This window comes from Eriocheir sinensis, chromosome 17, assembly GCF_024679095.1.
Source record: "Eriocheir sinensis breed Jianghai 21 chromosome 17, ASM2467909v1, whole genome shotgun sequence".
Lineage (NCBI taxonomy): Eukaryota > Metazoa > Arthropoda > Malacostraca > Decapoda > Varunidae > Eriocheir > Eriocheir sinensis.
This window is the reverse complement of record NC_066525.1, coordinates 8,426,956-8,454,195: the sequence shown is the minus strand read 5'-3', so window position 1 is coordinate 8,454,195 and position 27,240 is coordinate 8,426,956. Positions and strand designations below refer to the sequence as shown.

General features: G+C 39.3%; 2 protein-coding genes across 9 annotated transcripts in view; both read right to left on the bottom strand.

Moving 5' to 3' along the window:
• LOC126999906 (TBC1 domain family member 1-like) overlaps positions 1-11,093 on the bottom strand; it is a 33,211-nt gene extending 22,118 nt beyond the window's left edge. For 4 of the 5 annotated variants that reach the window (XR_007753656.1, XM_050863050.1, XM_050863053.1 and 1 more), the window contains exons 1-11: positions 10,927-11,093; positions 8,106-8,338; positions 7,130-7,408; positions 6,107-6,235; positions 5,607-5,729; positions 4,559-4,693; positions 4,009-4,264; positions 3,275-3,392; positions 2,192-2,294; positions 844-972; positions 115-235 (exon numbers count right to left, since the gene is read on the bottom strand). Coding sequence is in view for 4 of the 5 variants with exons in the window: in XM_050863050.1 (XP_050719007.1) it covers positions 115-235; positions 844-972; positions 2,192-2,294; positions 3,275-3,392; positions 4,009-4,264; positions 4,559-4,693; positions 5,607-5,729; positions 6,107-6,235; positions 7,130-7,408; positions 8,106-8,261 (1,549 nt within the window). In the remaining variant the exon portion in view is untranslated. Of the gene's footprint in view, positions 1-114; positions 236-843; positions 973-2,191; positions 2,295-3,274; positions 3,393-4,008; positions 4,265-4,558; positions 4,694-5,606; positions 5,730-6,106; positions 6,236-7,129; positions 7,409-8,105; positions 8,339-10,740; positions 10,886-10,926 lie in introns of those variants that run through there. The other variant, XM_050863052.1, reaches the window with a different exon arrangement.
• Positions 11,094-12,411: 1,318 nt separating this feature from the next.
• LOC126999905 (zinc finger and BTB domain-containing protein 24-like) lies at positions 12,412-25,085 on the bottom strand. Of its 4 annotated transcripts, none has more exons than XM_050863046.1 (5): positions 24,313-25,074; positions 21,888-22,020; positions 20,442-20,633; positions 19,553-20,128; positions 12,412-15,124 (listed from the first exon to the last, which is right to left on the bottom strand). In XM_050863046.1, exons 2-5 carry the CDS (start codon positions 21,966-21,968, stop codon positions 14,480-14,482), a joined length of 1,494 nt encoding a protein of 497 aa, XP_050719003.1. In that variant the 5' UTR covers positions 21,969-22,020; positions 24,313-25,074; the 3' UTR covers positions 12,412-14,479. The 4 variants fall into 4 exon arrangements, with proteins under 4 accessions (XP_050719003.1, XP_050719004.1, XP_050719005.1 ...); XM_050863047.1 differs by lacking the exon at positions 24,313-25,074 and adding an exon at positions 24,172-24,287; XM_050863049.1 differs by lacking the exon at positions 12,412-15,124 and adding an exon at positions 15,131-17,677 and having other exon boundaries at positions 24,313-25,078.
• Positions 25,086-27,240: the final 2,155 nt, after the last annotated feature.

Sequence of the window (27,240 nt, the reverse complement as noted above, 5' to 3'; positions counted from 1 at the left end):
TCACTTAAATTGCAAAGCATGTTATTAATAAAAGCTATTGTCTAAAATATATATTGAATATTCTAGATTTCAAAATTTACTACATTTGGAAAATATAAAAGAGCTGTGCCTTACCTTGCATAATTTCATTTGTCACAGAACTGATTTGGCACATGAAGACATACCCCAAATAGCATGGGAGTTCTCCATTCAGTTCACGACAGATGAACCCAAAGTGATCATTGTGTTTGACACCCTGCAAAAGAATAATGGTGGGGTAGAACAACCAGCAAAGCTAGAGCTAAAGTTGAGGGTTCAGCTGTTCATTCCATCAGCATTCAAGTCTATGCCTACTGGGTTTTATTTATATGAAAATACACAGATATGTAGGCTAGAAATACATACCTATTTAGGTCAACTGTGTTGTGACAGGCAACTGCAAGAGACTTCATTCCTGCATTATGTGTATCAATATGTGTATAATTACTATTATGTGCTGCTCTCTGGTATAAAAAAAAAATTAAAAAAAAAGAATTTTGAAATAATACTTGAATTTAGTGTTAAATTGATTGGATATAATTGTTTTGGATCTAATCTCACTTTGACAACCTACTGTAATAAATATTAATGGTGTGAAAGGCACTGCAGCCAAGTCAAGCATGAGTGAAGATGAAAATAACAGCATGTGAGATGCTTAAATGTTTTTGTGCACATTGATTCTGTTGGGTAAAGAGATAAACTGTTATATACTATAAATAAAACTTTCCCTTCATGACAAGCTTGCTGATCAATAGTTAGACTTTCAACTGTGAAGTAAATAAAGAGTAAATTAAACAAAAGGTTCCAGTAGCAAACAGTACTTACTTGGCAACAATGAGCAATATCTTTAAAGCTTTTATTCAGCTGGACCGACTTCAATTCTGGATTTATCAGTTGAATTTCATTCCGGCCAATGTGAAAAAGCATAGTTCGATTAAAGTCATGACTCAGCATCTGAAAAATGTCATCAATTCATCATGTTTCTATTTATTAGCCTAAGTTTTGATTAATACCTTGTACACATTACACCTTTGTGTTTCATAAGCTCTGGGCTGAACACTATCAAAATAAGTAAGCATTGTATTATTGGCATAACTTTTCAGACACAACATATTACCTTGACACATAATATCAAAGAAAATAAAGGGAAAAGAACATATCATACCAATGTAAGAAAATATAATGTTTCTTATAGTGAGAATATATCATGAACTAGCCTGGCTGTTTCCTTATGTAAAGTATTACACAGGTTTAACTTTCTTATCTTTTAGCTTATATTTTACTACTCCTTTCAACCATAGACATCACTGCTTATCTACATCATATCACAAACATAACCTTCAAGGACGATGAGAGTTTATAAAATTCCACATCTTGGTAATGTAGGGCAGAGTACTGGCAGTTCATGTGAAGACATATTACAGCAATTGGCTTGGCCCATAGTGTTATGAAATCACTCAACATAAGCATATAGATTAAGCGATACTGGTGCAGAGGGACAACAATCCAAATATGAAGTCATTTGTGATCCCTGTCTTAGTCTATTGCTGTGAGACATGGACACTAAATCGTGACTTGAAAAGGTGAATAGATGCTTTTGGTAATAAGGGTCTTTGCAGAGTCATGGTGTATCTCTGAAATGACTATGTCAAATCACTGATTACTAGGTGAGACTGAAATGAGGCCTATTACATGCATAGTCAGTAGTCAGAGGTGGCTGAGTGGTAAGTGTATGGGCATGATGAACCCAAAGACCTAGATCTGAGTCCCCTAATTTTCAACAATTGCTTAGTGGTGAAAGATTACCCACATGCTGCCCATATCTTCAATCAACCCTAACTTCAGTGACTTTCATCAAGAGGAGCACCGGGAAGCAACAGTATGGGCCAAGCAAGAACCATACATCAAGGTAGCCACTACAAATAAAATTCGCCTGTGCCATGAACGTGCTGGGGTCGTCCAAGAGACCCCTGAAGAGAGCCTACTGGTGCTATAGGCAGCTATATAGGCACATGGCACACTACCTAAAAGCTTGCAGGGTTGACTCTGTAAGAGATGACTTGTGTGGAGGAGGCCAGAGGCCACAAAGCTAATGGCTGGAGTAGGTTGATGGATCCTGCCATGAATTACTTGATCTGGGAAGCAGTCCTGTAATAAATGTGAATAAACTAACCTTGAGTTCACATTCACTTGAGCGATGCATGCGGCTCCGAGTAGTCATACTGCCAATAGAGCCAGCACGCGCCCTCATACCATACTCTTGAACACCAGTTGGCCTGAACCATGAAGGGAAAGTTTTGCTTGAATTTAAAGGAACTCATAATGCATTATTTACTGAAAATTAATCCATTATTTTACTTATGGAGGAAGGAGGGGTGAAGGCATGAGCAAAATGATTCAAAGTGGAGATGTGAGAAGTGAAAGGAATGAGACAAAACATCTCATGGGGAAATGAGGGGGAAGGAAAGCCTTCCTGCACCTGCTTACTGTTCACTAACTCCTATTTAGCCTCAGAATTTGTACTGCTGAAGAATGAACACATTATCAATTTTACATAAATCTTCTCTATCTAGCATGAATCTAATTTGTTGCATAGAGTGGTGATGGTGGTGAATAAAGGAAGTGCTGGTGAGGGGACTGGTGAATAGGGGAAGGGTTGCTGAGCAGACTGGTGGATAGGGCAAGGGTTGGTGAAGGGAGTGGTGGATAGGGAAAGTGTTGGTGAGGGGACTGGTGAATAAAGGAAGTGTTGGTGAAGGGATTGGTGGATAGGGGAAGGGTTGGTGAAGGGACTGATGGTTAGGGAAAGGGCTGATGAGGGACTGGTGGATAGGGGAAGGGTTGGTAAAGGGATTAGTGAATGTAAAACATCATAAAATATAAAATTTCCACAAAAACAGCCAGGTTAACTGAATATTCTCTGATGTCCTCCCACAAGAGGTCCCACAAAAACTTATTGATCCTACAATTTTATGGAAATTTCATACAAAGTGGCAACACTGGCTTAGCAGTGCAACCATGTGCTTTATATGAGAACTGATCATGTAAAGTAGTTGACTGATTCTGACTTCAGCCAAAAGTATCTGATCCCGGCGATTCCAACTCTGACTCCGCACCCCTGGTATTTATCTAGCTGTATTTACCTAGTTGAGAACTAGTGATATACAGGAAATGAGCCATGCTAAAGGCACAATAAGTATCCAGGCTCCACAATTCAGATAAGAGTTTGAATTAGAGATTAATGTAAGAAGCATACCTTCTAAAAACCTGACTAGAATCTCCACTTATAGTGCGAAGGCGCTGACGGAAGGGCTCTACCACAGACATCTCAGTTGTGTTATTTTCTTCATTTTCTGACTGCTTTGCTTCAGAACCTGAAACATAAAATGTTACTACATTAGTTTCAATACATGATACTCTTACTGTGCAATTAGGATGTAATAAGAAATATTATTAGAATACAGTAATACCTCGGTTTACGTGAGCCTTACTTATGAGTGTTTTGATTTATGAGCAAAAATGATTCACTAAAAATGCCTTGGTTTATGAGTGGTGACTTGGCGTATGAGCATCCTGTTTGTACAACTTGAAGACGCGAGCGTGGGTTTCCTTTGTTCACCGCAAGATGAGAGCGCTAAGAACGGGAATGGGGTCTCGGTCCGGGTTGTACACTTGCAGAGGTAGCACCCGCGCACTCATGTCCGCTCACAATTGTGCTCGTGTGCTATCATTGTATTTGAAGCATTACAGTGTGTGTTCACTTTGGTTTACAAGTTCTTGGTTTGCGAGCAAAATTCTGGACAAATTAAGCTCTTAATCCAAGGTATGACATAATAAAATTCAAATAACCAGGTTATAACATGGGTAAAGTGGATGTGCATATGAAACCTTGGCAGACCCAAAGATCTATTTTTGATTGATACAGTATATCCCCCCTCTCTGCTCTGAAGAAATTAGATGGGGTTGCATAAAACAGGTATCAGTACTTACCTTCAGGTCCCTTTGATTCTTCTGGAACACTGCTTGATCTGAGGTATGTAACCATTTCAGTAGATGATAAGCTGGGACCAGATGACTGAATGTGATCTTCTGAAGGAGAGTAGTTCAGCCCTTCAGTTGAGTGGCTGGGAGATTTTCCTGTTTCATCAGTACTTGACCAAAGGGTGAAGCGGACTTTTGGATGCTTCTGTGATTCCTTGTCTTGTTCTGATTTGGTCAAATCTGATAGAGTTCCTTTATCAACCTCCTGTTAGAAAGACAAAAGGACTCTTCTGTTAATAACTTAAGTTTAGTGATGTATTTTCTGAGTAGAACTAAGCTGTAGGACAGTAACATCCTACACTTAAATTTAAAGTTGTACCTTCCAAAACTCTATCGACAACACAAGTGAGGATTTACTGTATAATTTAGATCAGGTAATGAGCTCCCTAGTGGATAGGTCTTGTAATCATCATTGGGTGTCTGAAACTGTGTATTTTATTGAATGCATAACTGGCAATTTTTTTACAACAGGCACAAAAATCCAAATGTACTTTCTTACCTTTATTGTTTTTTGACCACTGGCACTGCTGTCTGGCTCATTCATTAAGCTGGAGAAATTTATGTTGGGAACAGAGACACCACTTCCTTCTTGTTGAAAAGCTATAGTTGCAGAGTTGGGCTGAGACCGGGAACTCTAGAAGAAAAAAGAAAAGAAAAATTGAAAAATAACAAAAATATAATTAAATATCTAAATTAAAAGATTTGAATACAAAAGCTAAAAGAGTATAAAAGGTTAAAGTTACATACATCATTACTTATATAACCTCTTGCAAAATAAAAGCAAATCAGTCAAATTAAATGAAAACAAACAGACTTGCCCCCTAAAGTGTGGCTCTCCCTTCGTGTTTGTTGCCTCTGCCATACCCTCCAACATTTCACATTATCCAGCTGAATATTGTTCCTCACTGTTATCATCACTCTCCTCCCATTTTTTTCCCTAGTTGAATATAATATAGTTATCTATAGGATGCAAGGATGACTCATGTTCACTCAAGTACCATGCAGATGCCATTATCACGTTTTGCCTGCAGCCTTATCTATCCTCACTATTATCTTCTTTCTATTAAAATACAAGTCTCAAGACACATTTGAAATTAACACTAACTAACTCTAATAATTAGGCTACTGAACCAATAACCTTTCTCATGTGTTAAAAAAAAAAAAAAAAAAAAAAAAGAGCTTGTACCAGGGCTCCAGAACACTAGCAATTTGAATTTTGCATGCCCTGACAGTGCTATGGAGTGGACAGGGTTGAAAGTGTTGGTCAAAACAACAAAACTCAATTAATTTTCAAAGGTGTCTTGATACTTATATTTTAAAAGGAATATAATAGTAAGGACAGAAGAGGTTGCAGTCAAAAGGTGATAATGGCATCTGCATGGTATGCAAGTATGGAGAGAAAAATTGTAAGACTTAAAAATTCCTAAGTTAAACTTCTTCCATTATTTGAATTCTTGCCAAAGGAAAATGATCTGATAAAATTAATAAAGTCAATGTCTACATGTAATTAAACTTATCAGGAACAATATCAAAACAACCCAACTCACATCCCCTCCAGATATGTTCCGCTGCCTTGTTTTCTCACGAAGCTTAAATGCTGACAAAGCCTCATCAATGAAGCTGGGTGGCACCTTTGAATGGGAAACTTTCACTCTCCCAACAAATAAGACCTGAAAATCATAATAATATGGTTTAATACAACAGAAGAGAAACCTCTTCATATATAATTTTTCAAAGTGAGTATATATCTGCCAAATCAGAGTTACAATAAACCCTTGCATCTCATACTTATAAACGATGTAATATATGTAATGTATGTACAGTAGGATCTGGCTAACTGTACTGCCTGTAAAACATTGTTATTAAGAAAATGCTATTTGTGTGACATTGAGATACAGTAAAAACTCATAACTCCCTCATTACTGAATTAATTTCAAATTCACAATCCCAGCCATAATTAGGGATATTCCAAGAAAGAATAAAATAAAGAGCACTTACTTTTTGGTTAGTTGAGTTTCTAAGTTCATGAACATAAAGCATTACCCACCTCAAAAAACTGAGATTCGTTATGTACATAAAGGTCTGGCAGTGAGTTGAGGGAACTGGGGGCAGATGGTTCAGGACATAACTGGGCTTCTCGAGGCTGTTGTCTAAGGCAGGCAAAGAAACTACGAACCTGAAAGAAAATAGAGACAACTGTCAATGAAGTCACATTTGTATAACCATACTAAGTAAGTATAGTCAACCCTCCATTAATTTAGGTTTCACTACCATGGACCTCAAAGCACAGTAACCCCATAATATCAAATAAATAAAAAAATGCAGAAATCCAAATCTCAATTTTTTTTTGATAGGTTTGCTTAGATGCCCTGCTCCTTCACATGCCATCAGACCCCCTGTGGGACCTGGGCATCTGTGAAGTTTCACCATCTTCTTCACTATTGGCTAATTTATTAAACATTCAAGGTACCACTCCTAAACTTGACTAGCAAATGCTGGGATAGTTTCTTTGAACAGAATGCTTCATTACTGTCTGTGGCTGATTTACATGCCAACAATTCAGAAACTTTCTAATATTTATGTTTTACCTTAACACATGCCTTAACACCTGTATGTAAGGCTTTCCCTATCCATAAAGCTTTAATCCCTCTCCATAAATCTATGATAACACCTCCCACAATGTCTTCAGGCTAACCATGTCATAAACTTCTCCAGGTACAGAAATGCAGCATATAAATTCTTCCCTTAAACCCAAAATTTTCCAGTCATTCTGTTAAAAATCTTGAAAGATATTACCGAAAAGTAGCACAATATAGGGTGCTATAATAGACTCCCCCCCAAAAAAATTATATAGCCCTATAATATTTTCGTGGATCTAAAGAAAGTCTAACTCCCTGAAACAATTTTGATATAGCAAAATATAGAAGTTCCGAAGAAACAATTACAAATCAGAGTTGATGTTTATAAGCCAAACAACCAAGGCCTGCATTATCTGACTTTGTTAGATTCTAATAAATGTGTTCTAAAACCAGATAAAAGATTACGGTTTTTTACAATACTTTTGACTTACATGCTGTTCATCAGAAGCCTGCATGAGGTGGCACTGGTAATTTTGATCAGAGATGTTTTCTGGTATAAGTTGATTAGGATCACTGGCACACACATATCCAGGAGCACCGGGGACAACAGCCTGCTCCTTGTCATTAGGCTTGAGTGTGTAGAGAAAACAAGTGTGGTCAGCCTGTTCCATGACACACTTATGGATCTGGCGCACTGTGTGACTCAAGATCACTACTCTTGATGTCATACTTCGCACAACCACATTGCCTCGAGAGATCTCAACTTGTACCTGAAATTTTATGCCGCTACAATATGTCGTCGTAAGTGCCCATTAAGAAATTATGAAAACAAACATTTACTTCAATGTATATATAAAAATAAATCAGTATACTGTATATATATATATATATATATATATATATATATATATATATATATATATATATATATATATATATATATATATATATATATATATATATATATATATATATATATATATATATATATATATATATATAAGCCCAACACTTGAGGGGAGAAGAGAGGGGAATCTTATATATCACATTAAGATTAATCTTATTTTTGCCAAAATACAAGATAACGGTCAAAATATGTGATTAGCTAATACTTTAGTATGAACCAAATATCCTAGGAAGCTTCATTTCACTCACCTTTGCATCAGCTTGATGAAAAAAGACAGCAAGAAAATGGAATTAACATGTTTTCCCTAATACAATTTTATTTTGATAGAAAAATGAAAAGGTGAGCAATGTTTTCTTTTCTTTTGTCTTCATAAAATCTAATTTTGATGATCTGGATTAAACTACAATGGCACTCTGCCTCACATCTTTTTAGAGAAGCAAAGGAAAGGTATTATGCTATTTAGTCTGCATAGACAGGGAACATGTAACAGTGCTGTCTAAATAACTAAACTCAGCTCTGAAAGTCACACATACACAGGTAGTCTACAGTTTAGCCCTTACATCTTCTGATTTTTGTTGGTTCTTGATCTCAGAGATGATCCAGGGCAACATGGGTTTGGAGTAATGGCGATCCACCTCAGTGCTGCCTCTGTATTTGAAGGAGAACCTCTGCCCTGGTTCCCCAGCTCCTTCTAGGTTCTCCATCATGGAATCCATCAACTGGGATGTCTCAGCTGGTCAAGTGTTTTTACTGTTTTTTATTTCATTCTTCTCTGGTTAATCCCATCTTCAACCTAGAAGATATAGTACATAAAGATTTCAGATGGTTCCTAAAAGAAAATTATTAGATAACTTAAAAATATATAATCGCTACTTGCATTCATGCAGTGGCAACAGTGTAAGAAATGGGGCCAAATTACTTTATCTAAGAGGTGGAGTGTCCTGGGGGTAACTACCACTTTTCAAACCACATGAGACACAAGGTGGACTCTCTAGCATTAAGTCAGAGGGTACTACAAGGCTTAAGGCCTTGTGCTTTGATTTTCTTAAAATACCTACTCCTCTTTACTTCATATTTCTTATGGCAGCGAGACCTGAGAGCCACTTAACCCGGTAGCAGCGGGGATCATGTTTCTTAATGGTCCCTCCAAGCGAGAAAAATTAGAAAAAAATCACCCCTCACACAAACCATTTCATAATATATATTAAAGCATTTGTGATCAGATTATGTATCATCTATTTTGGGGGGTTTATATCATGGCACAAATTTGGCCCGTCGCTGCTACACGGTAAAGCCACAAAATGGCCCGTCGCTGCTACCAGGTTAAGAGAGATGCACCCTACATGGGGAGAAACACAACATATGCATGCATACAAATGCTTTTTTTTTTTTTTTTTTTTTTTTTACAGCAAAGGAGACAGCTCAAGGGCACAAAAAGTAAACATTAATAAAAAAAAGCCGCTACTCGCTGCTCCTAAAAGAATCCAAAGAGGTGGCGAAAGATAGGTCAGTTTTCGGGAGGAGGTGTCCTGATACCCTCCTCTTGAAAGAGTTCAAGTCATAGGCAGGAGGAAATACAGATGAAGGAAGATTGTTCCAGAGTTTACCAGCGTGAGGGATGAAAGAGTGAAGATGCTGGTTAACTCTTGCATAAGGGGTTTGGACAGTATAGGGATGAGCATGAGTAGAAAGTCGAGTGCAGCGGGGACGGGAGGGGGAGGCATGCAGTTAGCAAGTTCAGAAGAGCAGTCAGCGTGGAAATATCGATAGAAGATAGAAAGAGAGGCAACATTGCGGCGGAATTTAAGAAGTAGAAGACTATCAGTATGAGGAGGAGAGCTTGATAATCCTTAGGATCACTAAATGATTGGTGAATATATTTCTGTAACCACCCATCAATGGGTTCTGCCCCAGTGACTATTTGAAGTTTGACTGCTTAGAGTACATAAAGTGTTTGAGTGAAAGAATTCTCGTAAACTATTAAAAAGTAGCCAAACCCTTATTCTCAACATTTAGATGCGTGTAAAAATATGAAATAAATGGTTATAGGATATAATCCAAGTTAAGATTATGTTAGCAGGTTTCATTAAATTTTGAGGTAAATTTTCAGTCTGACACGACTGGTACTCCGAGTTGCCAATTATCGCCAGTGACTACTGTGAAACGCCACCACAATTGCGACAAAATGGGTTACAATTAAGTATTGAAATTAATCAAATCTAACAAATTAAATTAAAACTAACCCCTACAGGAGGCTTCACCCCCATCAACTCCCCCTACATTTTGGTAGGAAAAATATGCACTGATGAGTAATTTGTGACAGAGACAGTACTTAAGAAATACTGAATAGCACGTTGAGATTATCAGAAAAAAGTGTTGAACACCTGCGTGAAGTTGGTGGAACATTGGAGTTATACTGATTTTCGGTAATTGTGTAGAATAACTCTGTGCCTCTAAATGACAATATTTTGCCTGTGTATTGTATTTTCCGTACTGAGCATGAGATCCTGAACCATAACATAAAGCCAGGACTGTATAATATATACACTAAGATAATGGGGTGGTTGTGGGAGAGGTTATATTAGTTTTTTTTAAATAGTTTGCCTATGTATTACATTTAGTTATTGAACTGAACACACATCCACAAATCTGATGCCCCATTAATCTAACTAAATCTAACATAACCTTCTATCAGGGTGGCAGAGAAGGAGCCTCGACCCCCAAACTTCATAACTGATATTTTTGAAGTTCCGCTTTTAAATTACGACTAATAAGGGATGTGAATTCTGTAAATGAACTACAATACGGAGGCTAAATATAGTCTTTTGGAGGCATAAAGTAATTCTCTACAATGGCCAGATTATTTTCTTTGGTTTTGGAAGTAGTAATTTAGATGTGATTGGTTACCATCTCTTGGTAGTTTACATTAGGCAGGAGGGTTGGATAATTTCAATGCCATAAATGACTCCCATGGGAATCCTTATTTTCCTCTTTCTTTTCTGGTATATCTTCTCAGCATGCCTACAACCAGTCTCTTGATGGTCACTGGTTGTTCGAGGGTCGCACAGGGTATTAGCCCCCCACTTCATAAATGACTGCTACGAAAGTATTGTAATTTTCCAAACGACAATAATCTTGCACACCAAAATGTTAAGACAAAACAATTACTTCAGTTCCCCCTATTGTATCATTTACTTCCATTACTGCCTCAGCATATGTATATCATCTGCTGGTGAAGGTGCCATGGGTGACCTAGGGACAGCACTCTGTTACTAAGCTAAGCAGCACCCGAAGCACCGATTAGTTAACTACATTTATTGCGCGTTGCAAATGCGGGTTGGTCACTGGTCCGTTACGTGTATAATTTGCATCAATACTAACCTTTCATGGAATAACGATTGCTCATGGCTCCATTTCATGTGTCAAGGGTCTTTGTCACAGCCAGGAATCAGCTGAACAGGGTAAATGTTATCCTTTATTGGCAACCCGTCGTGTCCGTCCCTGCCTGGCAAAACAGTCAAGTGAGGACCCACACCACACCTTCTGGGGCAGCCTTGTTTTTTTAGCAGAAGTATTTTCGTCCACAATAGATTCGAAAAAGATGAATTTTTTCGAACGAGCAATTACTTAAATGTATAAGAATATTACAACTTTAAAAGCCTACTTCATAACTGTACGTCGTATGCTATGTGGAGTAATGTTTGTATTTTGTTTGGTTGTTTGTTGAGCTTGCGTACCCCTAATTAGGACAGTTCACGCTGTGGCAACATTCCGTGGCAAGCAATTCATTATAAGAGCCTAATGCGTTTATGAGTGACAGGAAGCCCAGCCAGGCCCTACAACATGTGCAAAGGGATCGTGGGGAACCCGCAAGATACTGACCCCTAACAGCTGACGAGCACCGCGCTGGGGCGGGATATTCAAACCTATTTGGGACAGTTAACACCAGAAAATTGTTGTATTTCACTGCCCAAGGTCGTAAGCAGCAATATCCAAGACATTTTGGGCGCCATGTTGTGATGTCACAGTCATCCTCATAAACTTCAGTCATTACAATGACATTGCAGGATAATCTTTCCCCAACATTTTCCACTTTAACTTTAATGTATGCCATCTTTAACTAAAAAAAATATATAATTGAAGTCTCTTCACCTGGTTCACTATCTGACCCAACTTCTGCAACTCCTGTTGCCACTCCTCTTTGGCTGTATGTATGTGATATGACCTTCCCTAGTCTATTCCTTATTTTAATTCAGTGGAATACCAACCTTTGTATGTTCTCTGATCCATGATGCTCACCCTGCTCTCCAAGTTATACCCTTGCCTACCAATTATGTACCTCCACAACTCATCCGCTATTAATCCTTGCACTGGTGGCCTCCCCCTGTAAGGCGGGGTTCCCACTATTCCATGTTGACGGATCCGTCAACGTTAATGACGTCAAAATGACTTCAGCAAAACAGTGGCCGCCCGTCAAGGATGATCCACTCCTTCAGTCCATCTCTCATCATTTGTTGACAAACATATGGACAGCATTAACCACAACAACTTATTGTATATGTCATTTTGTAGCCAAGTACTTCTGTTTCATATTTTCATGATATGTAGAATATTCAACATCACTGGACTGGCGCCACCACTGCTGTTACTGACCCAAAAGTTAACTTGAGTTCATCTCTGGATGGGCTCCGCGCGGGGCCCAGGTTCCGTTGATGACGTCACCGACGGTCGACAGATCCGCGAAAACGGAATAGTGGGAACGCTGCCTAACTCTCCATATATTCTTTAATTACCAATATATGATCTAATGCAACAAATGCATTTATCAAGCTTGAGGCAGGTATGAAGACTAATATTCCATTATTTGTCAGTTAATTAAAGTTTAATAAAAATAGTCTCACTCCTTCAAATTACAGATTATTAGTGTTTTAATGTACAAAGACATCACTTTTATTATCTATCTCAGCTAATGCAGCAACTTCTATGGGTGAAATGTACAGGTTTTGAATTAAAATGTTTTGTTAATATGTTCACTGTGTAAATCACTGTACTCATTGTACATGATGAATAAGGCAATGAACATCTGAATTCTGCCTATCCTAATATAGCAAGTGAGTTGGTTCACTGGTATCATTTACACTATATATTACCAAACACCAACAGTATGCTTAACAAGACATAAGAAAGGAGCCCAGTCAAATGTTTATGAAGAGGACATTTTACAGGAAATCTGTTTTACTAGAACAAAATGAAAGCTTATAAAATAGCACGAAGGAAACAAGTTGCGAGGATTATAATTAATGTATGAGGTAACTTTATTTTGCCCAATAACATATCCATGGACATGGACATTTTCATCTGTATCATATGGCACTATTGTCATAACATGTCTGATACTCTCATGTAACCTGAGTTTAGCCAAGTTACCCTTCTACCAGAAAAAAATTAAATTAAAATATTTTACCAGGTACTTATCCTGACAGTAAGAAATGACTAAGGGGTACATTGCTGGTTATACATTATTCACTTAAAATGAGAAAATTAAATTAAATGGTTTCTCTTTGCAAAGTGGGTGGATCAAATGAGGTACATCAGGTAATAACTATTACAAAAGATTTTTTTAGTATTATATTTAAAGTAAACTAAGACTATTATATAAGGTATATTTAATGTGCACAGAATATATGCAAGAATGGCTGAAGGAAAAGCAAATAAAGAGTACCTACACAAATGGCAGGATATTGTAAAACACTCTTCTTGAGAACAAAGAATGGAAATAGAAGATGCAATAAAACTGACTTATGGAAGAGGTTTTAAACTTGAACCCTAATTAAAAAACATTTCAAATAAGCTGATACCCCTTACAGCGTTTCAGTAACATGTGGCAGTAATTAAAGTCAAAATACAAGGCACACCCAGGAGGTAGGATACAACCCCAGTCTGTTACTCATTCACTGCTGGGTTGGGGTGGACAGAGGGTATGAATTAAAATAGACTGCCCACCCATTTATTCTCTGACCTGGAATCGAACCCTGGACCTCTCAGTTGTGAGGCGAACATCCTAACCACTGGACTACGGAGCTCTATACTGTCTGTGTAAAACTTTCAAAGGAGTTTTGCTGATCAGTGGGAAGAAAAGAGGAAAAACCTAAGGGAATACTAAGGGACACACAAATTTTAATCTTTTCTTCAAGAATCAGGTTACAGAACTAAAGGCAATGCAAATTAATTTTCTATTACTGAACATAGCTAATTCATGATAATGGCAACATGCAGCACCTGGCTGCTCAGAAAACTGGAGCTAGATTGACTACTGATCAACTCTGTTATGGTACCACTGTGCTTATGATACCAGCTAATGAATATGAATCACAAAAAAATCAAAAACATACTATTTGGACTGTTTTTAAAGAAAAAGTATTTAATAACATACTGAATAATGAAACTAATTGTGATATGCCTTCAACTTAACTATTCTCTGGTACATAATATGTATGATGCTGGAAAGTCTTATGGGACTGCAAAGAATTATTTGGAATCAAAAAGATCGATAAATTTTTTAGGTATGATACCAAAGAAAATTAAAAAATATGAATCACTGGAAGTGCTTTCCAGGCATCTGACTTCCAGCTGGTTATAAATAAACGACATGGAGAGTTATAAGGTGCTACAGGTCACATGATTAAATATACATTTTCTTAAAAAAATGGCTATGCAGTTAAAAACACTAAATTTTGTTTCTTTGACATCTACATTGGGGCTTGCAGTGATACTTCTTGTCCTAAGATTATGTGCATTTATGTCCATCTTGACATCATTTTTTTTTGCCTCAATTTTTGTTTTGTACTTTCCATAACCCAGCATGCGCATATTGAATGCTGTAAGTTAGACAACACAAACATATATTATTTGTAACAAAAATCTTTTGCTACTTTTAAATAAATTCTGGATGTCTCTTACTCATATGTTCTTTAAGGAGATTATTTCTACTGCATTGGTAAGGGCAGTAGGAGCAGCGGAAGCGGTAATCACCAGTGTGACCAGCCAAGTGGTCCTCCACACTTCGCAGCCTACTGCCTATATACATACACATGGGACAATGGTAACCCTTTTTACTTTTAGGTATTCCTTTACAGCCTCTATCCTTATGTCTTTGAAGGTAAAATTCATTTCGAAATACCACCATACAAGTGGAACAAGCAGGTCTTTTTGATCTGGAGTTTGAACTTGGAGGATCTTCAGAGTTTTCTTTTGATACATCTAAGAGCTCTACTTTGGGAATTACTACACCTGACTTTGAGGAAGTGCTCTGATGCACAGCAAGATGTTTCTTAAGGCCATAGAAGCTATGACTGACAAATTCACACATGCTACAAGGATGTATTTTTTCTGCCTTATGTATTTTTATATGAGTATTAAATTCTTTCTTAGTGTTAAACTGATAGCGGCAGGAGAAGCAATAGTTTTGAGCATGACCATGATGAGTACGAAGATGCAACGCAAGGTCTTTACGTATCTTGAAAGACCTTCTGCAGTGTTTACACCTCAGGGTTCTCTTGTTCTCTTCAGCACTGTTTTCCTGGAAGTACAAATGTTTTCTCAGAACATAAAACAATTTACTATTAACAGATAGTTAGTAATCTTGAGATAACCCTCATTAGATTACTGGTAAAAACAGTATAAAAACAGACATGAGGTCTTTTACAAGGTTTATATTACCATTACTTTGGATTTTGATGTTGGATCTCCATTTTGGCGAGTAATTGGTACTGTAAAAGTCTCGCCAAAATCAAATCGCCGAAATGGTGTCATTAATTTACATGTTGAAATGTCTAACTGGTTCTGTGCCCAAACCATAATTCCTCTGGCTCAAGTGTCATTGGGATAAGGAGGGGGAAACATCTCCTAGCTCCTCCCTGTTTATCTCTGCATTCACTAAGAGCTGCAATTTCAGCTTCAAATCCTTAAAAATCACCAATTTCTACTAGTAAGAGTAAGTCCTTTACGTTTTCATCTTCAACACTGTGCTTGCACAGCTGCTCTGGCACTGCTGGGATGAGGAGGGGGAAACATCTAGTTCGTTACAGTTTATTTTCTCACTCGCTATGAGGTGGAATTTCAGCTACAAACCCTTCAAAATCACCTTCTTCTAGTAAGCCTATGTCCTCTACATCTTCATCACCATAGTAAGCCTTCCCAATGCTGTGTCTGTTGCAAGTGGAGAAACTTGTAACCTAGTGTCCTTCGAAGCCTCAAAAACATAATTTCTCCACCTATCCACTGGACACAATCTTCCAAACACCTATCCCCTATTCTTCAACAATACTCAGCTGTCACCTTCTTCAACACGAAGCATCTTCGGTCTATCCTTAACTCAAAATCTCAACTGGAAACTCCATATCTCCTCTCTTACTAGATCAGCTTCCTCGAGGTTGGGCGTTTTGTATCATCTCCGCCATTTTTTCCCCTCCTCACAGATGTTATCCATATACAGGGGCCTTGTCTGCCCTCATATGGAGCATCATCCCATGTGCGGGGAAGCTCCACTCACACAGCTCTCTTGGACAGAGTAAAAGGCTCTCCATCTCATCAACTCCCCTCCTCATACTGACAGCATTCTACCTCTTAAATTACGCTGCCGTGTTGAATCTCTTTCTATCTTCTATCAATATTTTCATGATGACTGCTCTTCTGAACTTGCTAACTGCATGCCTCGCCCCTTCCTGCGGCCCCACTGCACTCAACTTTCTACTCTATCTCATCCCTATACTGTCCAAACCCCTTATGCATGAGTTAACAGCATCTTCACTCTTTCATCCCTTACACTGGTAAACTCTGGAACAGCCTTCCTTCGTCTGTATTTCCTCCTGCCTACGACTTGAACTCTTTAAAGAAAAGCGTATCAAGACACCTCTCCACCTGAAATTGAAATTTTGGCCATTCTTCACTTTTATAGGAACAGTGATTAGCAAGCTTTTTTTCTAAACTTTATTTTTTGTTGCCCTTGAGCTGGTTCCCTAGCTTTAAAAAAAAAAAAAAAAAAAAAAAAAAAAAAAAAAAAGATGATGGAGTGCTAATCAGGCATGACAAATAGAACTGTAGTGAGAGAACATGTTGTGCATAGGCAGAAAAGCCTTCCTTTACTTCACTGCTTCTACCATATTCTTGCAGCCGTTCTCTTAGAATGGTTATAAAGTTCAGCATCCTTGTTAACTGTCGAGTTGTTGACGCTCCAGTTGTGACATCTTCACTTTCCTCGTGAACATCATCATCTTCCTTGTACACCTCTTCCTCAATCATTTTATCAACTGTTAAATGACTATGACTAATCAACTTGTTAATGTCATCAGCTTCTACTTTCCTGAAGCCAGGCACTGCACATGCTGTTGCTTCAGTCTCCTCAATCATCACAATAATGTCTTGCACGTCATTTCATTTTTCCACATTTCAAGAACATGTAATTTCTTCTACATTAAATCCAATTTACTATGTTTTACTCCATTCATATATTTCAGGTGTGTGTGTGTATGTGTGTGTGTGTGAGTAATTCATCCACAGCCTAATTACAAGCTAAACTCGTCATTGTCAGCAATTACAGTACCCTCTAGAGTTTCGCGCTATCCGAGTTTTGCGATCCTCGAGTTTAGCGCTTAGTCCTAAATTCTTACCATCACGACTTTTGCGCATTACCGCCACGAGTTTTGCGTTGCTTTGACATGTACGGGTCACGTCTACCTACTGTCGGCGTCATGTGTGCTGCCTTAAAAGGTGGTGTCCAACCATTGGGGCTATGGGCAACCGCGGTTGCCTGTATGCCCAACCGGGAGCTAGTTGTTGGTTGTCCTTATGAATGGAAAACAGTTGTGAGTATGAGCGTGGGTACGTGGGTACCGAATGGCTGCATGTAAACAACCAGACGACGGCAGTGGCTGAGGAGTGAGGAGCAGTGGAAGATGGCCCACAAAGAGATTCATAAAATGGACTGGCAGAGCTGCTTTGTTTACTACTTGATTAACAAGATAAGAGAGCACCCCGTGCTGTGGAACCACAGTCCAAAAAACTTTTTATCAAGTCTATGAAAATTGTAGATCTCCTGGTGTTGTTTTCCTCTTCTTCTTCTTCTTCTTTTGACCTGTAATGAATGGCAGCGACGGTGAAAAGTAATAGTGAAAAATTGCAAAAGGGCATAGAAAAGCAAAATCAGGGAAAGAAAAGGACAGAAAAACACATAAGTTCAGGGTGAAGTGTATAAGTGCGCACCGTTAAGTAACTAAGGGCCGCTTTCACAGTCACTTTGTTTGTTTTGATCGTTACCAATGGCAGCGATCGCCACTTAGTATTTCACGTGAAACTGGCCGATGGGGTAGTGGCGGCTGCAGACAAAGCGAGAGATATTGAGAGTGTGTGGTAAGTGCGGGGCTAGGCTAACCCCGCAGCCGCCACTACCCGATCGGCCAGTTTCACATGGAAATACTATAGCGGCGATCGCAGCCATTGGTAACGATCAAAGCAAACAAAATGACAGTGAAAGCGGCCCTAAGTGCATGTTGTGAAGTATAAAAGTGTGGAGAAGGAGGACCTAAGAAGCGATACAAAGCGTTACAGGTCAAAAGAAGAAGAAGGTCCACTACACTGGCCAGTGTTGCGAGAAATATCTCCCCGATGAAATTAGTCATTCTGCTGTCCACCACGCATGCGTGTTGTGAGAATACACAGCATTAAAAGTATTAATTTGCCTGGTTTTGTTCTAGTCTGTCTGCTTGTGATCTTTGTGAGCTGTGAGGGAAATATGGAAACAGTAAACAAGTTGAACCTTTCTGCGAGCTATTTTGCGGCAGCGGCAGCGGTTTACATTCAATACGCATTGAAAAGTCAATCATGATATTAGTGATTTCATGATTTTTAACAGAAAGAGTTTGCAGATTATTTCATAACACACAGAAAACTACCAGAAAAATATAGGTTTGTCCAACTGTCCCACGGGTGACCACGAGCGACCGCCCTTACTTTAGCAGATGACACCACGTGGATCACAAGCGTGTATTCAGAACTGCCAGCCAATTGTAAGGCAGCCGCCTTCAACTGTGGCATAAAAATGAACTGTTCTTACTTCCTATTTTCTTCCTATTAACAAGGTACGTATTTTGAGATAACAAGGGAGTAAAGTCGGAAAAAGTCATTATTTTCCACGGGTCGGAACCAATAAGCGCTTTTACATGGATTTCAATACCTCGAGTTTAGTGCCATACCTTCGGTATGGTGCTCGAGAGGGTACTGTACTCTGCTGACCAGAGCAAGGCTCGTTATAGTCTATCTCTGGGTACTGCTGGGACCTCACACACCACACATCCCATCCCCTTTGCTCAAGGGGGAACAGTAACCACTCCTTGCCAGAGGGAAAGCAGGGTCCGGACCTCCGCCTGCCAGGCCTTGAAGCCTGGCAGTGCAGAGCTTTAACCAACTGAGCTATCGGGATATGTGTGTGTGTGTGTGTGTGTGTGTGTGTGTGTGTGTGTGTGTGTGTGTAATGGGAGCATACGCTCATCCCCGAAACATGAGCCCTTGAACATGTGATGGGTAAGAATCCATTAACCTGGGACACTGGGCTGGGGTGACATCCTGGTTACCCCAGTTTATCTTCCCTAGGTATATATAATGTATATAATGTATGATTAGAAACACAAATGTTCTGTTTAGCATGACAAAACATGCAAACCTAAAATAAGGAACTAATAAAACGTCTCAAATTTCACATGGCTAAAGCAGTCTTCTGAACACAATTGAAAACAGACAATTAAAATGCCATAGACTCTGTAAAAAGAGAATGTATACTCAGTTTTTTTCCAAAACATATTAGTTACCAAATATATTTAGTATAGCATTTAACTGTAAAGTCAAGTATGATGGTTTCTTTATGCATCCTTACCATCATTACCACCTGCACCCATTATTCCCCCCAAAAATAATACTTAATACTTTTTCATGATCAAAGAGTTATGATCCTTACCTTACTAGCATTGACTTCTGTGGATTCATCTGCAGAGTTTGAAAAACCTTCTGTAGTTTCAATAGCTTCATCATGTGTTGTAAAATTAGGACTTTTTAAATCACAATTTTGAAGAGTTTCATCATTATTCCATCCCTTGAAGGAATAACTACTGCTGCTATCTTCTGACTCCTGGGCAGTAAAACTGCTGTTCATGAAATTATCATGGGCAGAAATGTCTGCAGAACCTATCCTGTCTGAATCAGGAATATCTTGTGTGTTGGCCTCTTGATTTGACTGTTCTGATGATTGATTCTCTGACTTAGAGCTCTGACCAGAAGAATCTTCATCTCTTTGCAGTATGCTGGTTATATTCTTGAATAATTTGAATCCATTTTCAAGGCTCTCTGGCTGTAAATTGGTATTATTAAAAGAAGATAGATAATTCTTCCAACTTTCCAAGACCTGTGTGGAATCTATGTGTTCACTTGCAGAATCATTTGTTCTGAGTTTGTCCTGGGTTGTATCTAACCCTTTTACTCCAAGCCACTGGGCAGCTTTCACTAAATTTGCCAAGTCATTTCTTGAAATGGTGACCTAAAAGGAAAAAAAAATGTAGGTAATATGCTTGATTTAAGTTATTTGATGAAAGAGATAAAGAAGTCAGATAGAAGTATAGTAGACTCATGCCAATAAAAACCATAGGTCCATGAAAGAAGCAAACAGCTTCCTATCCTTCCCTAGGTACTTTACAACTAGCATTTTCAGTGCAAATATTTGGTCCACAAAACCCCTCCCTTTTAAAAACCCTTTGTTCATCACCTACACTTTTTTCATGTTATTTTCTTCGTCTTCTCACTGAATAAAAAGAGGATGTTCCTTACACTAACTTTGGTGAAATAAAACATACCTGTCCATCATACATAAACATCAACAGCTGTTCCAGGGTAGATTGTTCAATTCCATGCAGTAGCAGCATAGGGGACCTGCAGTTGGCAACTTCAAGGGTTCTTGCAAAGAAGGTACTGCAGGCAGATAGCACCAAACGATGGGCAGGATAAAACTGATCCCCACATGACAGTGTTACATCTGTGTACACTTGCTGCAATGAGGAAATATGTGACAGAATGGTTTTCACTTCTAAATGACATTCCTTAGCAGAACATGCACATAACATAGTCAGGCAGCTTCTACATAGATAAACATGCAAGATACATCCAGCTACATTTTTCTAGTTAATCTTTATGGTGCATTATGGCATATATATACTGATGCTGCCAGCTTGTCATACAAGTGAGGAGGGTGTTAAAACTGAAGCCCTTTAATCATTTACTATGTGTTTTTCATGAAAATACAGTAAGCAGTAATGCAGTTAGTAGTGTCCCTGATGTCCCTGGGCAGGCAGTTGAATAGTCTTGGTCCCTCGTTGGTAAAGCTGGCGGCATGTATGGACCTAAGACGTTGACTGACTGCTTCAATGGATATTCTGTAGCAGGTGCGGCCAAATCAGGGGGGTGTCTGGCCCATAATCCCTCCTTCAGTGTGCAGTGATGGGTTTGGCACTTGCTTCTCCAGGATTTTCTTCCAAGTGTAAATTATGTAGTATCTCTCTTTTTGTCTTTGGAGGGAGTAGAGTTGAAGTCTTGAGCCTGTCCCAGTAACTCAGATTTTTCATTGAGTTCAGCTCCTTGTGAAGACCCTTTGAGTCTGTTCCAGTCGTTTGATATCGAACATTTTGTGTTGGGACCACAGCTGGCACAGGTATTCCATTTTCGACTCATGGATCATTAATAAATAAAAACAAAATATCCGGATAGGCTACTCTTTAGCCCATTACCTCCAATGGCCCCCCAAAAAATAGTCCCTTTGCCAAGTTTGTACCCCACATTTGGTGATGTTAGGTGTGCCTATGAACCGGTGGCCGAACTGGTAGCGTACTGGGCCCACATTCACCGCGTGATGGACGACGCGGGTTCGAATCCCCACGCTACCACCTCGGATTTTTCGGTCACCGCCAAGTGGCTTAAAACTACCCACATGCTGTCCTAAAGACCACCCATCAACCCGGACTCTAGAGGAAGCCGTCCAAGCGAATCAAGAACGAGTTCCGGGGGGCAGCATGAGCCAATGCAAGATGGCGCCACTATAAAACACTCGCCTGCGCCAGAACGGGCTGGGGCGACCATCAGGCCCCACCTGGAAGAAGCCTTGAGCCGACCATCAGGCCCCACCGGGAAGATGCCTACCGGCGCAATAAGCAGCAACGTATAAAAAATAAAAAAAAAAAAATAAAAATCTACTTCACAACAAGGTAAATACAAAGCTAAATGAAAATATGTTGGTAGGTACTGCAAACCTTATCTCGTAGGGTGCTGAGTGTGTTCAGGAGAGCCAACTGATGAGTATTCCATTTGAGTTGGATAAATCCTTCATCCATTTTTCATTACAAATCACCGCGGGTCCCCCGTTAACAAAACAATGAAAGAAACCTGAGAAAATAATTAAGAATTAATGACACTGATGGGTAGCTTCCTATACTAACAAGAAATAAAAATAGGCATATAGTTTGTTATCATATCGTTACAGACAGTCTTTCCTAATAGGTACCATTAATAATATGAAAGTTAGGGCACTTTTACTTTAGCATTAGACATAGGGTATTAGGTTATTTATGTTCAGTTTAGACTTGATTTATTTTGATTACTGCTTTATTTCATGTTTGGTAGTTGTTCTAAAATTCAAATTAATTTGTTAGGTTGTCATTATGCAGGGACAGGTTTGGAATAAGTATTCAGGTTAAGGTTAGGTTGCTCTGACTGGTCACAGGTGGTTAGGTTAGACTGGGATTAGATTTAGTTCAGATTAATGTTAGGATAGATTCCAGTTATAGGTTACTTAGGAAGTTTGGTTATGGCTAAGTATTTGTCAAGTTTAAGTTGGGTAAGGTCATGTTTGAATTGATTAGCTAAACGGTGCTAGTATGTATAGTATGCGGGCTACCACGGTATGAGTTCAACCGTGACCTCACATCACCTCTCGTGCCATCCACCTGCAGTCTACCTCACCTCACCTCACCTGTCCACTTGCGGTTTACCTCACCTAACCCCACCTGTCCACATAAAAGGAAGCAAATGGAGCTCCCAAGGACCCAAATCAAAATACTCCTTGGCCTCAAACTGTTAACATCAGCTGGATACCCTACATTGAAATGTTGCTGAAAGATTTTTATAGACGTGTCATCTTGACAGAGGAAACAGCAGTCGCATTTTTACAAGATAACAATCTGCTGGATACACAACAAGAAGCAGATCCCTGCCATCGACGCGGTGCTGTCATGCATGAAAAACGAAAGTGTGACAGAGGTGGGCAATTCAGGCTTGTACTTCGTTGTCCTTGAAAGGGGTGTCAAACTTCACGTTCACTTCGTAAAGGAAACCAATTTTTCCATTATACGGACATAAACAACAAATTAAACTGCAAGCTGAGCCTCAGTGAGATTTTAGAACTAATATTTTTCTTTGTCATGGATATACCCATGACCACAGCAGTGACTCTAACAGGAAAATCTAAAAATACAATAACTGACTGGTACAATATGTGCCGCAAGGTGTGTGGAGCCATTGTTTCTCATGAATGACAAGGGAAGATGGTTGGAACAAACCATAACCCCATTCAGATTGACGAAGCAAGCTATTTAGATATAGAAATTTATTGGAGATAAGGTAAATTGTACGCTATAATGTTAGATAACCCTGGTAGACCGCATACTATACTAGTAAATAAGGTAGACCGCATGCTATAATGTTTGACACCGCGGTAGACCGCATACTATACTAGCACACACCGCGGTAGACTGCATACTATACTAGCACACACCGCGGTAGACTGCATACTATACTAGTACCGGCTAAACTTTGTGTTTTCCTGCCCTTCACCCAACCCCTTAATTAAGCACTGTCAAACCACCCACTGTGATTGTAACTTCATTGTATGCTTCATGAATATATGATTAGAAAATCCACAAATCCATGTGGAAATCTCCATAATCATGAATTTTTCTAGGCCAATCCTAGTGAATTGTCAGCAGAGACATTTATCTCCCCTGCCTCTGTATAGGCCTAGTCACACAAAGCTGAACTGACATGCCTTGTGGGACTACATGATTGATTAACTTGGTCAAGTCCCAATAATAATTTTGATAGGTTTCTAGGTCAGTGGGGCTATCCCAAAAAAGGTTATAAGCAACAATTTCCTTATTTTTTTTAATTTTTTTTAATGTCACAGTCAAGACATGCCAATATTCATATAATTAGACATAAAAGTTCATAACTGATCTACAAAAATGTCAAAGGATCCAGCAGACCAAGATGGCTAAGACATATAGCTCTGATAGCATTATAGAATCTCTACCTCTCTCACATGGAAGGTGCTTTTTTCCCATTTCATGTCCTAAGAACTCGTACAGTAATTCGTCTGCTCGCCCGCCATATGATGGAGTCCTAATTTTCCAAAATATTGCCCCCAGCACCGCAAGCAGCCTCAACGAAATCATGTGCTAGTTAACATTACCTGACCTGACCCACTGAGCTGAATGACAATCACAACAGTAGTAAGAATCGAAGTAAGACGCTTAGCACTACCAAATTTTCATAGAGAAGTCCTGAAAAGAGTATAGATGATTTCCCTGAGGCCGTGTTAGTGGTGGTGTGTGAAGCACGTTGCCAGGCCCAAGGCACACCGCAGTAGGCAGGCCACGGGGAACACTACACCGCTTTGCTTACTATGATAGGATTCTTGGTGGTGGCCCCCTGTCACCCACGATGCTTATGGTCTGGTGAATAGCGTGGAGGGAATGGCAGCCCCGACACAGTGTAGATAAAAGAAAATTCAGCCTTGGGCATTTAGGCTCAACACCCCAACACCGAGCTTCTTCTTCTTCTTTAGGCTCAGTTCAGCACGGAGAGCTCCTCCTCCTCCTTCTTCTTCTTCTTCTGTAGACCTCTGCGGCTTTGTATCACTTAGTAGGTCTTTCCACTTTGATCTTCCTTCCTTTGTGTGCTTTAATTATTTTTTCTGTCCGTTTCCAGCTTTGAATTAATACTGTTTTCATGTGGCTCCCTATTATAGACTAGCACCCAGCCTATGTTCCCGCGGCTGCTTGCTTCTTCTTTCTTTAACTTGTATCGCTTCGTAAGGCCTCCTCCTCTTGCTTATTAATAGCACACTCTGTTTTTCCATGGCTTTACACTATTTATCTTTCCTCACTATAGTACCTGTGTCGCAGTGTCTGTCTCCCGCCCTCCTCATGACACGCCTATGCCGCAGCAACCCATTCCCTCTTACGCACTTTACAGTAGTTCGCTAAGTAAATGTCACATTTTCGTTTTAGGTTGATCAATGTTATGGTTGAGGTTGAGGGTGCAATATGTCAGCAAGGGGCCCTGGGTATAAACACTGCCATTTTCTACGAAATGGCGATGTTGTGCGAAATCCAAATCTGCGAGATAGGTGAAGTCAAGGTAAAGAGAAGGGGCATTCTCTTTACCGTGGGTGGAGTCTGCCTTTCGTGCATACAGACCATCGCGTCTAGAGAAAATTAATACCTGAACTGAGAGATCTCAGCTCGTAGGGTCTTTTATTCGCGTTTTTTTTTTTTTTTTTTTATGCTGTACGTGTCTCCGTGATGAAGTACGTGGTTAGGGGAGAGCGGTGATGATTCGGACAGTGGGATGGTCCGGCCATGTCACTTAATTACTGTAAAGTGTATGGGAGTGAGTGCAGCGAGATTTTGTGTGAATGTGCAAAACTTTAATTAATTGTTGCCTTGGCCCACAAAGGGACAACCACGCCCTCAGAGCTGTTCTTTTCGAGTCCGATTTTATGTATTTTTGCATCTCGTATGTAATATTTTCAGGGTGTATCGTAAGCTCTCACTTCAAAAAAAAAGCGAAATGTAAATTATTTCGGTGACGCAGCGATGCACGGCGAAGGTATTGCCGTAAAACACAATCACCCACCGAGGCATGGTGCTGGAAAAGGAGTGTGACCACACATTTGTTTTTTTATAGTCGTAATGATTTGGACAGTCGATTTTTTCACGATTTTTATTAAATTTATATCAATTTAAACATTATAGGTGTTGCAACGGTTATAAAAAGGTTGATATATATGCATATATTATGCTTGTAAGAAAAGAAGGAAGCCATAATACCAAAATTTTTGAGGTATTTCTTATAGTTCTCCTTTTATTTATTTTTTTTCCTATAAATATTGAGAGGATACTTTTGTCCTTAAACAAATGTTTTGCAATAGATATAATCTTGTTTATTAGGCAATCAAACAAGTTATATTAATATTATGGCGAGTATTATGAGTGTCCGTGGCCACCTCGATCCCTGGCCGAACCGTCACCATGGCTGGGGAATCCCCGCCTTGGCGGGTTTCCCGCCAAATGTGGCGGTTTTACATGTATCTTCACTGGCGGGCAAAATTTGATGCTGGCGGGTTGGCGTTTTTTTTTGGCGGATTTCCGTCGTGCTTGGCGAGTTTTTGTGTCTCCAGTGTATTTCAAATTATCCTTATTATATCAAAATGACTTTCGAGGTTATGATTCATAAAACATGTCGACTGACGAGCGTCGAGAAGAATGTTCGCACTCTGCTGCAAAATAAAATAATGATCAATCGTTGTAGTATAGGTATATATATAAAGGCTAAAGATAAATTTATATATCTCCTATTGCACAGCACAATAATTCTTAAGGTGACATTTTATTTACTGTCATTAATTAATAGCCTTCCTCCCTTGGGGTATATATCCCCAACGAAATAGCCCCCCCCCAAAAAAAAAAAACTTATTTAGTATCATGTAATATATTTGTTTCTTTTGTGGGTAATTAGTATAGGTATATGGCATTGTTTATAAATTAAAAAGTATTTCTGTGTAAAATGTTGATACTATTGTTTTAGGTTATTTTAGAAAAAAAATGTTCTGGATTATGAAAGTCTACTTATGATGCCTTGGCGTTTTTTTTTTTTTTTTTTTTTTTGTGTGTGTGTGTGTGTGTGTGTGTGGGGTGTGGGGGGTGAGCAAATTGGTCTGGCGGGATTTGGCGGTTTTCGGTGAAGGATATGTGGCGGGTTGTCAGTCCCCGACCTGGCAACTCTGCGTGGGGATGGTTCAGACGATTTAGAAACTTTTGTTTAATCACCTATATCTGAAAACTGGAAATAGCTACGGGTGTCATATTAGCAGACTAAAGAGCCAAATGATGGATGGACATTTTGAGATCAACAAAATTGCACTAATTTGTAAACTTTTTTTTTCTAAAAAGTGGCCGAATCATCACCGCTCTCCCCTACCATGCTTTGGTACGAATTCGCGGGCCTGTGCTCGCATCCCGGCCTCGGTAGACGCTTGTCGACATACAGCCCACCTAGCTGTTCATCCCCTCTTGCAGACTGGTCGATAAATGTACACCCAGGAAAACCCATCTCGTCACATTGGCCCTGTGTCCCCATGTAATGTTATTATCCACCACAGACTCAAGGACCAGTGTAACAAATGAGCACTAAGCTTGGCCAAGCTCAGCACAGCAAGAATAATGAGCACTCATTTGGTCAGTGTTAAATGTAGTGTCATCACAGGGAAGAGGATAACACTGACAAAGGGAGAATCATAACTACATATAAATGTTCAGGTTAATCACA